Source organism: Natrix helvetica (genome assembly GCF_964273705.1).
Source record: "Natrix helvetica genome assembly, chromosome: 2".
Classification (NCBI taxonomy): Eukaryota; Metazoa; Chordata; class Lepidosauria; order Squamata; family Natricidae; genus Natrix; species Natrix helvetica.
The window spans coordinates 114,365,060-114,379,133 of record NC_138552.1 but is presented as its reverse complement, the minus strand read 5'-3'; the positions used below and the strand labels follow the sequence as shown (position 1 = coordinate 114,379,133).

The 14,074-nt window shown below is 39.7% G+C and overlaps 1 protein-coding gene across 2 annotated transcripts in view; it reads right to left on the bottom strand.

Moving 5' to 3' along the window:
- The window catches only part of LOC309386571 (calsequestrin-2-like), a 46,066-nt gene extending 34,178 nt beyond the window's left edge, over nt 1-11,888 (bottom strand). Inside the window, exons 1-2 of one of the 2 annotated variants that reach the window (XM_081942117.1) lie at nt 11,749-11,888; nt 3,614-3,871 (exon numbers count right to left, since the gene is read on the bottom strand). In XM_081942117.1, the coding sequence (XP_081798243.1) occupies nt 3,614-3,871; nt 11,749-11,772 (282 nt within the window). In that variant the 5' untranslated portion in view covers nt 11,773-11,888. Of the gene's footprint in view, nt 1-3,613; nt 3,872-4,073; nt 4,148-11,748 lie in introns of those variants that run through there. The other variant, XM_081942118.1, reaches the window with a different exon arrangement.
- Between the last annotated feature and the right edge of the window lie 2,186 nt (nt 11,889-14,074).

Below are 14,074 nucleotides of genomic sequence, written 5' to 3'. Positions count from 1 at the left end.
CTACTTTCCAAAAGCTTGCTAAAAAAACTGTTGGGACTTGTCCAAGCTGTCACCAGAAGTCAAGACTGACTTGAGGGCACCCCACTGTTACAGTTATCATGTATTGCTGCAAAACCTCTGGTTTTACTTTCTTTTAGCATTTCCATAACAGGCCTTGGCAATAAAGCTTAAAAAGAAGTTCAAAGTTCACCATGATCCCCTTTAAATTTAGAAAGCTGAAACACTTTGCTTAAGGTCACTAAAATTCGGAACACTCTGTCCAAATAAAAATATGATCCAGCCAGGTCATATGAAACCTTTTGTGAGATGCTCCAAGAGACAATCAGCATTCAAACCAGTCCACCACCACTGTATATGTCACATTCCTGCAGCATGAGTTGAAAACTCTTTCTCTTGTTGATGAAGTAACCAGATAAGATGTAGGTGTCCTATGGAAAACTAGCAGTCATGGCTGCCGCCCAATGAACAACAATTAAAAAATGGAATATGAATGTGTTGCTCCACCAGTCCACTGTACAGAAAATATAATGACTTGCCACAAAGAGTGAAAAAACCTTTATCACTAACATTATTATATCTCTTAGGCATAATGATTTTGTGTATTTTACTACTCCACTATTTTATCATCTGTTAATTAATGCATTTAGTTAGAGGACTCAGGGAGCTACGGATAGGCAGTTATTTTGTTCTATTCTCCCTAGCAGATTTTCTTTGATAAGGGGGGAAAAACAGAACCACCTGGAGGAACATCAAAAAAGCTCCAAATGAACAACATTGCTATTTGGATACAAGCATCTGTGCCTATACAAAGGTTTTATTAATGTGATCAATTTCAGTCCCCATACCGTCATCTCCAAGAACCGGAAATGCCAAGAACAAGGAATAAAGAATACCATTGGGGATCAAGTTTCTGCAGATTCTTCAGGAACAAAATCCCTCACTCTCTCACCAAACACAAAAGAAAAGGGTAAAGAAGAAGAAAAATATCCAGTAGTCTGATTCTATATATTTGTTGCTGAAGAAAAGTAAGAAATGAAACAAAATTCATGTAAATTTCAGCTGTTTTCATTTCATCTGGATTGCTGGAGGAACCCACATAGGTTTAGCTCTTAAAGGACCTAAATCTCAGGAGCCAGAAAGAAGGGTAAAGCAAACATTCCTCCCAATGGGACAATATCGTTTAAACAACAAAACAAAAAGAACCTCTAGCTTCTCAGTAGTTTCAACTATACAATGCAGCTGAACACACAACTGCATGACAAAGTAATTCTATGTTCTATGCCACTGTTGAGCATTCCTCACCTCCTTCTGCCCTTCCATTGGCCAAAACTCTCTGAAGCTGTCCAATGGGGGCAAATGGGAGATTAAATGGCAATTAGCTGGTATGCTGCCCTTCCTTGTTCTTCCTTTGCCAAATTTATTCTTAGTAACAAAGTAAGAAAAAAGTGAGCTGAACAAGGCAAATGGCCAACCCCATCCCCAGCACTGTGCTGATAAACCAACCACTCAGAGCACCCTGTAAGTAATGAAGGAATGATAGTAATGAATGCTTTGTTTCAGAAGGGGGGGGGAGGGAGGGAGAGAGGTAGGTAGGTAGGTAGGTAGGTAGGTAGGTAGGTAGGTAGGTAGGCATTCAGCAGGTTCTGACCAGTTCTGGAGAACCGGGAGTCAAAATTTTGAGTAGTTCGGAGAACCGGTAAATACCACCTCTGACTGGTCCCGCCTCCATCCATTCTCTGCCTCTCAAATCCGATCGGGAGGAAATGTGGATTTTGCAGTATCCTTCCCCTGGAGTGGGGTGGGAATGGAGATTTTACAGTATCCTTCCCTTATTGCACCCACCAAGCCATGCCCACCAAGCCACGCCCACAGAACCGATAGCAAAAACAATTTGAATCCCACCACTGAATAGAACGTATCACAGATGGGAGTAAAATTGTAGCAAAATGGAATGATGATGAAGAAAGTCATGTCAGCCAATGACCACAGAAGCATCTTCAGATAATGCTGGTTCCCTCAGCTAGGAAACAGAAATGAGCACCATCCCCTAGAGTCAGACATGATTGGACAGGGAAAACCTTTACCTTTTTTTTAATGCTTAAAACAGGACTGCTATAAGTGTGTCCCTATTATCAATAGTGACACATTGGAGGTTATCCAGATATGAGAAGCAAAAACCTATTCTCAAGAGCAGATAGTATCTATCAGCAAGTTAGCAAATTCTGTTTGATCACTAGCTGTAAAATAAATAATTATGCAAAACTTTGAATTTTGTTTTCTTGCTTCCTTTTTTGATGAGTCAGACAAAGATCAGAGATACATTGTGAGTATTTAAGGTGTGCCACCAATATGCTAATTTCTGAGAATTTTGCCACATATTGGTCATGATCATGAAAGGTGTTTTTGTTTTTATGTTGCCTTACTGGCAAAGTGATGGCCACAGTATCACTCCTTCTCAGGTGATAAAGAAACCACCAAATCAGAGATAGATCACAGATGCTGCATATTCTCTCATTCTGGATATTATCTCTTTGCTCTGGATATTATTGCTGATAATGAGATACATTGAAGAAGTGACTTCTTCCATATGCATTGTAATTTCTCACGCTGCCTTAGTAATATAGGAAAAAGTTGTTGTATAGTTGTTCCTCTGCTGCCAGAACCTAACCTTTAAAGGTGAATAATTGTGTGAATGAAGCTTTTGGGTAGCTAGGCACTGACACAGATATTGTCAATAGGTACTTCTCTCATACAAGTGATAGTGAACCATAAGCTGGCTTTCTTTCTGGATAGTAACCATCTGATATATCGTTAGCTTTAGATTCTGTGAATAACTGCACAAAATTATCTAACCATATAAGACTCTAGTATCACATCTTACAAAATCTAGAAGGCATTGTGCTCAAATGAGACTGAACTATTGAGTTTTAGCTATAGAGTACAGGATTTTGAGAAGATGCTTACAAGACAATATTGTGGGGTGGTTCTAGGTACTTGCTTATTCTCAAAACACAAGTTGCTATAGACAAATCCAGACTAATTTTACCAGATAATAATATGACCTTGAATCTGCCATATTTCTATAAAGTAGCTATTGTTTCCCATTAACAGTCTGTAAAACATATTTCTTTCTCAATTGTGGTTAGCTGCTGCTTCTAGAATATTTCTGGCAGTTATAGTATTCCATTTTATTAGATTAGCTTCATTAATATTGGAACTATTTCATCTCTAGAATATTAATCAGGGTTTTTTTCCCGCCTAAGAAATGAATACTTAACCAAGACTGATAACAAGACTGCAAAGTACATGGAACTTGAAGTTGTTTCAGCTTGGTTTACTAAATGCTTTCTTGTTTATTTCCTAATGGGAAGGAGAATAATTGAATCCAATATATGGATGAAAGAAACTTTTCGCTTAAGTGAAACAGTACAGTTTGAGAAGCAGAGTTTAACTTTTAAAAGCATTGTTAAGATTTAGAAATTAAATGCCAAAGATAATATAAGTCTGCATTGATATTTCTCTCAATGTCCATTTGAAGATCTGTATCCTACTCCAATTTAGACTCCAAATTATTCCATGTACAATCACATAAACCTGTATTTTTTACACATACCTCGAGCACCATCTCAGTCATTTGAAACCGTCTTTGAGAGCTTTTGTCGGAAGTCACTGGTTCATGGAGCAGCACACCAAACATATCATACTTCTTTAAGGCCTGCTTGTAGTTTTTCTCACTCAAGTCAACCACACGATCTTTCCCATCATAGGTAGGGAACTCCAGTCCTTCTTCAGCCCTGTAGCAGGCAAGCACATAAAAAACTGCCAGGAACCAGCAAGCTGCCTTCATACTGCTGGACTTCTGTGAGTTTATCTGGGAGAAGAAAAGGAAATTTTAGGGGGAAAGCATGGAGAAATTCAGCAATCTCTGTGCACTGTTTTGATCCCCGCGTTTTTCCAGTAGATAGATCTAGATGGATTCAGGTCACCAGGAAGCATCTGCAGCAAGTAAGCAACCCTTGTTTGAAGACAAAGGCAAAAAAATAGGAGAAGCTGAGAGACCAAACCCTGGATACCTTACATAGCTCAGGCCAGCTTCTGTGTCATTCAGAACTCCATTTTTAGGAAACAGTTGTTTCAAGCTATTAATAGATCCTACAATGAATAAAAAGGAAAGAGATGACACGATTGAGAGGCTGCTGGCACTCTGCCTCTGAGGGAGAGAAAGGGAAAGCAGAGGGTGGGGGGGAAGTGAAGGGAGGTTTGTGCTCTTCCTTGTGCAGAAAACTGGCAACCGGAATGCACAGGTTTATGGCAATTTCCCTTGCAAATACTTTATTGTATTATTTGTTTTACCAAAAAAAATTAAAGAGTGTTTTATATGAGATGCTTTAATTATCATTCATTTTATGAATGAATGGGATTTGCTTTTTTGTGAGATTTGAGGGGAATTCCATTTGCTTCAGATGTGCCATCTAATTATAAGTCATTTCCTTAAAACTTGTCCTATAGCTTGCAATTTTAAAAAAAATGTAAATAAATGTTCCGCGTTTATTTTCTGTCAGCCGTTGTTCGGATTGAAATTTAGTCAATCCTGTTTTGATTTATTAGATGGTTAAAAAAAAAAGCTGGAGGTAACTTGGGAGACAGTCAGATTGCTCTCAATTCCTTATAAATCAAAAGGGGATTTAAATGCAGCATAAGTGAAGGAAGAGGAACTCTTGTCTCCTTTCTTATAGCAAACCATTATTTTTAGCTCCTGTTCTCCTGGGAAGGAAAACTGATCTCTCCTCATGTCATCTATTCAGGTTGAACTTTGTGTTACTGCCTACCTCACCAATTTATATTAATGTTATTAATTTAATAGCAGGCATGTCTTTGCACATAAGAACTGCTAATATTGCTACTTTCACTTAGAACTAGGCCCTCACATTGAGAAAGCATATGGGGTATTTCAAGGAATTATCATCCTTTTCTACTGAAAACAGAGTCGTCTACTGGGCTAGAGAATTCCTAGAAGTCTAACACTCAGACAAATCACCATCAACGGGCACATAGACACAAACATCTACATATCATTCAAAAGAGACAATCAAAAAGCCAAAAGGGAAGCAAAAAAACCCAAAACACCAGCAATGAATATCCAGATGAGCTGAGATTAACACCAATATTAACATTAGCCCTACAATCAAGAAGTAATACCCAAATCAAGGAACTACTAAACAAACTAATAGTAAACAGCCCAATCAAAGTACCTCCAAGACTACCCCTAACCAAAACTGATAGGGCAAACCGTTAGTATATAAAATGAGAGCAAATCCCATTCCTTACTAACACCTGATAATGTTACAAAGTTTGGTAATAAAATGTCTGCCAGAAAACAACCAAGCTCAGAGAGCACCAAGGACCCCTTATTTTTACATTTCATTCTAGAAATAACAGCTACTTCTAACATTTCCAAAAGCTGACAATCCTGGAAAGATAGTATCTGTAGAAAAATTTGAAACAATCTCTCCAAAATCTTAATTAAAGAATTGTAAATCCTATGGCAGCACCAAAATTTAAAGAGCGGTGTCGTCAATGGGAAGGAAATTGGGGCTAGGGGATCAGGCAGGTCTGACAAGAAGGGCAGTGACTGGATTGGAGTCTTTAGTTTGTGAACTACTCTGATTGTTGCATCAACAGATCAACAAATCCATCCAAGAGATGGATTTAGGGCAGTGATGGCGAACCTTTTTTGGCTCGCGTGCCACAAGTGGGGGGAGCGCAGGGGGGTCAAGTGCGGGCGTGCCGCACCCATAATGCAACGCGTGACCCCCCCAGTGCACATGCGCGCACAACGCACGACCCCCCCATTTTTACATGGTTTTTTTGCCCTCGCCAGGCTCCAGGGGCTTTTATAGGAGCCTGGGGAGGGCGAAAAGAGCCTCCTCCGACCCCCTGGAGGCCCTCCAGAGGCTCCAGGGACTGTCCGGAGGCTTCCCTGAAGCCTTCGGAGCGCTTAAAACCACCCTCCGAGCAACCCGGAAGTGACTTCCGGGTTGCTCGGAGGGTCGTTTTAAGCGCTCCGAAGGCATCAGGGAAGCCTCAGACGGTCCCTGAAGCCTTCGGAGCGCTTAAAACCACCCTCTGAACAACCCGGAAGTGGCTTCCGGGTTGCTCGGAGGGTTGTTTTAAGCGCTCCGAAGGCATCAGGGAAGCCTCGGACGGTCCCTGAAGCCTTTGGAGCGCTTAAAACGACCCTCCGAGCAACCCGGAAGTCACTTCCGGTTTGCTCAGAGGGTGGTTTTAAGCGTTCCGAAGGCTTCAGGGACGGTCCCTGAAGCCTCCGGGGGGGGGGGGAGGCTCTTTTCGCCCTCCCCAGGCTCCTATAAAGCCTTTGGAGCCTGGGGAAGGCAAAAAATAGCTTTTAAAAAGGTGAACTCAGCTGGCCAGCTGACAGGGCAGCGCCTCGCGTGCCCTGACAAATGGCTCCGCGTGCCACTTGTGGCACGCGTGCCATAGGTTCGCCATCATGGATTTAGGGTGATATTCAAAACGTCTGTTACCTTTAAACATGTAAACATGCTTCGCTAGAGGGCTTTATTCAGGATTTCATGACTGTTACAACATACAGCTTTTTTTCAGATGTGGCCCTAAATATATTGAAAGACTCTTCATATGGATTTTCTGTCCTGGAAAGGAGAAGAGTAGCAAGAGTATGGAGTCTTTTATAAGGAGATCAGTCCATGGTTAGATTATCTTAATTCCTCCTTTATGCCCTGCTATATTTTCATATTATTGAGATTTCTGTAATAGTTTAAAGGTATTTTATTTCCTTGATGACCTGAGGAACATATATCTATCATTTTTACCAGGATTCAAATGTAGCCAAATTTTTCTTGATAGTATGAAGAATTAAATGATGGCTGGGTAATCTGTCAGCTGTTATTTTAGCTAGCAGTCTTAATGTGGTACTATAATAGATAACCTATAAGTTATAAAAGTCAATTGGCATGTTGATCCTTTTCTGGTTATATTTCATTCTCCTCTATCTGGTTTCATTGTGAAAATTACTGCATTGTTTTATTTATTTGCCTTTTTCTGTGGTACTGGTTACTTTTTTATTTTTTATTCAATTTACAGTATATAGCTGCCCACCGCACTATCAACTGACACTATGTGGCTTACAATAACATTAATAAAAAATATAAAACACTTTATATAAAGTTACTGTGATAAAGAAGCAAATTGGATAATATGCAGAAATGGAGGAGAGGCTGGTTAAGATAATTCCACTTACTGACTGGATCAGCTAGCAAATTTCCAAGGCATAGAAAGCATATAAAATCCCTTTGTCAGTAATCATTGATCCAGTCAATAATTTTGTCAACATATTGGCTGTTAAAAGACAGGTAGTCAGTGTTGCCAGTGGAATTATACCTAGCTGTGTATTTTTGCATCCTGCTTCCCATTATTTCCTTAGTTAAGTGACAAAACTAGTTTTCCCAGTTGACAACTAATGGGAAAAACATGCTAAGGAATGGGGCCTGAATTAGGCTTTACACTGCGCTGCTCTTCAGTGTGGAGGGACTTCCACTCACCATATCTGCCAGTCAATACTCTCAAAATATTTGTGTGCCTTCTTGTGTGGTTATCTAGATGCTACAGCAGCAAATATTATTATGTTTTAAAGACAGAATGTTGCCACAGGAAATGTTAGTTCAGTTCAACATTCTAGAGTGGACAGTGAGAAAAGGTCCTCAATGTCAGAGACTGAGGAGCCAACCAAAGCAATAATAAGATGTGTTCATCTTCAAGATGCTGTAAGACTCTTTATTGCCTCTGTTTTAATTATATGTCTTCCTCTCAATATTACTTAAGCATGTTTAGAAAAACTGCAGCAGCAGCACCTCTAGAAAGAACTTTCAAAAGTGGCTTATACTTGCTCTCCTTGAAATATGTCACTAGCTGCAGTATATTCCTAAAAGTTACTGACCTAGAAAAATGTATAATGGGAGGATTTCGGGGGGGGCATAGATCTTAATATATTCAATACATGCATTAAATGTATCTGCTGCATTTTTCACCTTTTCTTACCCAAGCATGTTATTTCTTGACATAAAATTCTCTTTCTTGTTTCCAGAAATTAAGCTCCCATCTAGTGGCCATACTCAGCATTGCTGTTATCCATTTGAGCGTAACAAGGTACATTTTTTATCAACAGCACTAAGTTAGAAGACTGAAATGAATGAATGTTATTATACAAAACTTTTACTTTGCTGTTGTTGATGCACATCCTATATATCCAACCACGCTGACAGCAAACCTGCAGTAACATGATAGGAAGTCTTAAAAACTCTACTGCAGTATCCTGTGCCTGTGAGCGCTACTTATTTCTAAATGCTGCTTCATACTCAGAAAATATGGAAAAGCTCTTTAATGTTTGCCAGCTTGTTATGCTACCGGGATTTGCAATACAGGGCTTGCTATAGCACCACACCAATCCAAAGGGCTTTCTCCCTTGTTTTCATGGAGTGCTGGAAACTCACTAGGAGTGTGAAGGTTTCAATACATTCAGTGCAAGCTGGAAGCAGAAAGAGTGAGCACTGAGTAGCTGGCATTCTCAAAGCTCAATTATTGGCTAGTTTAGACTGAGGAATAATCAATTTAAGATATTCCCTGCAAGTGGTATAATTTAATCCTCAATTAATAGGGAACCTAAGCATGGTGAGAACAAAAGTTGAGGAATTGTAGATGAAGTTTAAAGTTCGTAGTAAATTGAAATAACCGGTGATGTGGCACAAATATACAATATACGAAGATGCGATTACTACTGTCTGTCACTGGCTAGAGGTATTGAACAAAATAGCTAGAGTTAACTACTCAACACTGTGGGTAAAGTTTTTAATCAGAAATTGTCATTATTTTTATTTTTAAATTTTATGTGCTTTAGTCTTGAATATCATTTTGGGAAGCTCTTAGGATAGGTATGTGTGTGATAAAAAGAACATGGTTTAAACATCACCTATGCCCACTATTGCCCTGAAGATAGGACAAGAAGTAATGGGTGGAAGCTAGTTAGAAAATGATAGAACCTAGAACTAAGGAGAAACTTCATAAAAGTGAGAACAATTAAACAATGGAACAGCTCCCCACCAGGAGTAATGACTCCTATAGTGAACAGGATGTTGGATTAGACCTCCAAGGTTCCTTCCAGTCCTATGATTTTATAATTGAGGAGTCCCTGGTATTCTCTGAGCTTGGTTGTTTTCTTACAGATGTTTCATTATTCAAACATCATCAGTGGTACTAAGGAGTGAGGTTTGCTCACAGTTTATATTCTAGTGCTTGTCCTGTCAGTGTTAGTGGGAGTGGTCTTGGAAGTACTTTGATTGGGCTGTTTACTGTTAGCTTGTTTGGCAGTTTGTTGATTGCGGTTTTGTTTACTACTTGATTGTTGGTCTGATGTTAATCTTGGAGTTAATCTATGATCATCTGGATGTTGATTGCTACTGGGGAAGCATTTTGGTCTTTTGTTGATTGTCTCTTCTGTACAGTTATGTAGATAATGTTTATGTTTATTTGTCTATATATATCAATATATCAATAGACAAATATACATAAGTAGTATCTACATAAACAGTATCAGGCGTCTGGAAATTTCAAGCTTTTTTAGACTTGGCTTGGTCTGGGATGGTCACAGGTCCCCAGTCCATCCATATGTTATGAAATTAAAAGTTTTCATCATGACTTCTGACTGTAAGTTGGTGTTCATGGTAGCATTTTGTTGGATAAGGCTCAATTTTCAACTCTGTTAATATCCTTTTGAATCTTTAATCTATCTTATAAAGGATTGGTGATTCCCTCCCAGCTTGGTGTATTGATTCATCTTGTGTGAATTTAATGAATCCCCCTTCTAGCCCTTCATGCAAATTGTTTATGAAGATGTTGAAGAGTACTGGGTTAAGACAGAGACATGTGGTATCCGACTCATGCTGCCCTCCATGTTGATGTAGTTCCATTGAGGAATACATGCTGAATGTGGTTGGTCAGCCAGTTATGAATCCATTTGGTGGTGACTGAGTGTTTGCCGGTGAGACCACTCTATCAGGGCAACCTGGTCTACCCAAATATGAGACAGAGCATACTGCTTTCGCTTTTGCTTTTCAGCCCCAATCCAGGAGCCTTCGCAGGCAGTCGCAGGCTGTGACAAACTATTTTTGTGTTCAATTTGTTTACCGACAAAGAAATAAAGGGAGACTAGTATAGATCTATTTCAAGCCATTTAGCTCTCATCAGCTAGCCATACCCTTCTAGGATTCGAACCTGGGCTACTTGAGTAGACCAGGTTGCCCTGATAAACTGGTCTTACCGGAAAACACATAATCTCTCCCCTGTTACAGCTGATAAAGCGAGGAGAGCATTATTTTAGGGCTAAGAGGTTAATACATCTACCTAATATGTAAGTAGCCCGGGTTTGAATCCCAGAAGGGTATACTAGCTGATTAGAGCTTAATAGCTTAAAATAGATTTATACTAGTCTCCCTTTATTTCTTTGTTGGCAAATATAAATTTAACATTTGGTGATGATGTTGTCTATTCCACATTTTTCGGTCTTACCAAGAAGTAGGTTGTCGTCTACTTTGTCCAATGTCTTACTGAAGTCCAAGTACTGTATACTATATCACAGAATTTCAATGGTCCACTCATTTAGTCACTTTGTCAAAAAAGGTGTGGGAATCCTCTCCCCCTCCCACAAAGAATGAAATATTTTTGGGGATATTAAGAGGCAGAATATTATATTTCCCCAAAGGAGAAACTGTTTTTAAAGGCAGAAAGCAGCCCTAGTCTTTCTTAATAGCCTCCAGCAGATGCCCGAAGTCTTTAGAGATGGATGTTTTGTGCCCATTAAGAAAGATCAGGCCAGCCTATTCACAAACAAAATACCTTCACCTCCAGTGATGGGATTAAAATTTACATTCCCCTCCACCCAAATACTAAGAACAGGACATGAGTTTTAGGGCATAATAGGATTAACCCACCACCATTACAATAGCAAAAGACACAGGACTCACTACATTGCACCAACCCCTGTAGCATTTCAGAAACAGTCTAAAAATCCTTGCTTTCATCAAACTAATTTGTCAGCTGTTCCAGAACCACATGCTGGTTCTGCTCATCAATAAATGTAATCCTTCTTTCCAAGCAGCCTCCCTTTTATTTCTAGTACCTTTCTCCCGTCTCGGAACTGAACCAGATGGATTGTTCTACCTACAAAGGCAATAGGTCTGGCTTCTAGTAAACATCTTGCTCATTTCTAGGTGCTTTTATTTTATTTTAATAAATAATCCTCCCCACCCCACCCCACCCTCTCTCTCTCTCACACACACATTCTCTCCCATGTACACAAACATACACACAAATTGGAGAGAGACTTGTTTTAAGAGTTTTCCTAAATGACATCTAAGCTTGGGTCATGTGATTTCAGTGGAGGTGGATACTATATCACAGGGCAAAGGCAGCCCCAGATAAGACAGAGTTCTGTAGACCTACAGTATGCTTGAATTTGTATGCAACCTAGAGCATACCCACTCGACTAAGTCTAATAGAACAAGCACACACAATTAGAAACGATTCTACAGATTCATGAAGAAGTTTTTAGATGAGGACTAGCATGTTGAATGGACCTTGAAATGGGCCAGAAACTGCTTGAGTTTATAGAGTTGACTCTGGGAACAAGTTGTACTCACACACTTTTCAATAATTTACCTTTTGCAGGATCAGTCCAAACATCTTTGGAATCCAGTATGCCTTTCCAAAGTACCCAGGTAGATGCTTCTAGGAAGTTTATATCAAAGTAGTTCCTTGGTTGTGCAATTGTTATTCTGTGCAGCAACTCCTTATTAATTGACATTGGGTTCCAGTGGGACAAATCCATATGTTGTTCTCCTCTTAACCTTTTCCCGGTGTAGGCTCTTGTTTCTCTGAATAGTGCACAAAACTGTAAGAGAAAATCTTTTTACCTCTAAGGGGGATTTGATATTATTTGCGGAGAGTTTTGGATTAGATTTTTAGCGGTGCTGCTCTTCCAAATGTGCTCTTCAAACTTTTGGCGGTCAGATGCACTGACCACAAGATGGCAGTAGGGTGTAGATAGAGAGCTAAGGATTTACAGTACTTTGTGTCCCTTCCTCGGCAGTCTCTCTCTCTCTCTCTCTCTCTCTCTATGCTCTTTCTCTATGAAACTCCTAATCAGAGGTCACTTCCTTCTTCCTTTCTTCTTGGGCACGTGCATGGAGCACGTGGACTTTGAACGGTGGTAGTGGGCTTGTTAATCTCTGTGATTAATTTTCTTTAAATCTCCTTTCTGACATATTTCTAAACCCCGCTTTGCTATTTATTTGGCGACCTCAGATTCCTGCTTTCAGAAATGCTTTTTCTCGCAATTTCTAACATCCCATCCCATCCCCTATACCAGGGGTCCCCAAACCTGGCAACTTTAAGACTTTAAGAAGTCTTCAAGTCTTAAAGTTGCCAAGTTTGAAGACCTCTGCCCTATATCAAAAGGTAAAGAACAGAAAAACTAAAGTCTCACTCCGATCTTTGTTTCTTTTTTCTTTTTAAATTTCCTGTGATCACCAGCAATTTGGGTGAGATCTGATTTTATTTTAAACTGAAAGAAAGCTAACGCTTCGCAGCATCATAATCCTAATTCAAACGGGAGCCGCATTTCTTTTTAATGGGAAAAAGCCCAGTCAGGAGCAGTTTGCTAAAGCGCCAGGTCATCTGGGTACTTTCTCCTTATTACGGTAGCAGCCGAGCCCAGTTCATCGCCGAGGCTATCCTGTTGGGAACACTGAAGTGCAGTGGTTCAATGGTGCTATTGAAAGGTTTAGCTTGTATGGGAAAGTCTTTCCCTACTGTATTTTCCTCGCCTATTTAGGAGATAATAGCTAGCAAAGGGCCATTTAATGTCCTTTGCATATTATACACCTGCAATTTCAGTGAAAGGAACGGTTGTAGATAGTTGTATATTAAGTGCATGCTGTAAACCAGGGGTGTCCAAACTTGGGAACTTTAAGACTTGTGGACTTCAACTTCCAGAATTCCCCAGCCAGCCATGCTGGCTGGGGAATTCTGGGAGTTGAAGTCCACAAGTCTTAAAGTTCCCAAGTTTGGACACCCCTGCTGTAAACAATGGTTTCCAATGACAGTTGTACTTAGTAGTGCTGGGCTAATATTTTTACCCATCTTCCAATCCGGGAGAAATCCAACTGTACACAACATATACTTCAAATATGTTTGGCACACAAGTTAATTGAAAGATCACCTGGGCAAACAAAAGATGGTTCTTTAACAATATGATTGCAGTGTTGAATCTGTATTTCTTTGCTTCACAGTAAAGCAATGGGGGCAGGAGGGTGGTGGAGAAAAGCAAGATCATGACACACAAAGATAATAAAGACCATATGAACAGGTTTTTTTTTTTACTTACCGTTTATATCTACCCACTTGCAGATGACACATGCAATTTCCACAAATTAGAGACACTTATTGCACTGCTTTTAGAATCCCTTCTTTAATTGCACTTAATTGTCCCATCCATCAAAACACTCCTGCATATACTCTGCCTTTAATCCCATCGTGGATATTCAAATTTAGGGTTTCTCAATCTTTAAGATGTATGAACTGTATGGATGCTGACTGGGGAATTCTGGAATTTGAACTCCATAAATCTGAAATTTACCAAACCTGAAAATTGCTCAAATTCCTTACATTTAGACTATTGATTTCCCACATATATACCATATCATTCTAGCCTTGCCCCTAGAGGGTGTCCAGAGGATTGCAGCCACTTCAACCTCACATTAGTCCTAAATTTCAGTTGGTTACATCAGTCTCCTTCCAACTGACATAGAAGTGGACAACTGAGCAAAATAAGCTGTCACTGCATAGCATTGATATGATAAGCCTGTCAATCATTGGAAAGAATTTCAGGCTTGGTTTTTGCTATTTAACTTACCTTTCCTATTCTGTTAAGTATTTAACTGAAATTCAGGTTACCTGAAAGAGTCTTTACTGAGGCCTTCATGAG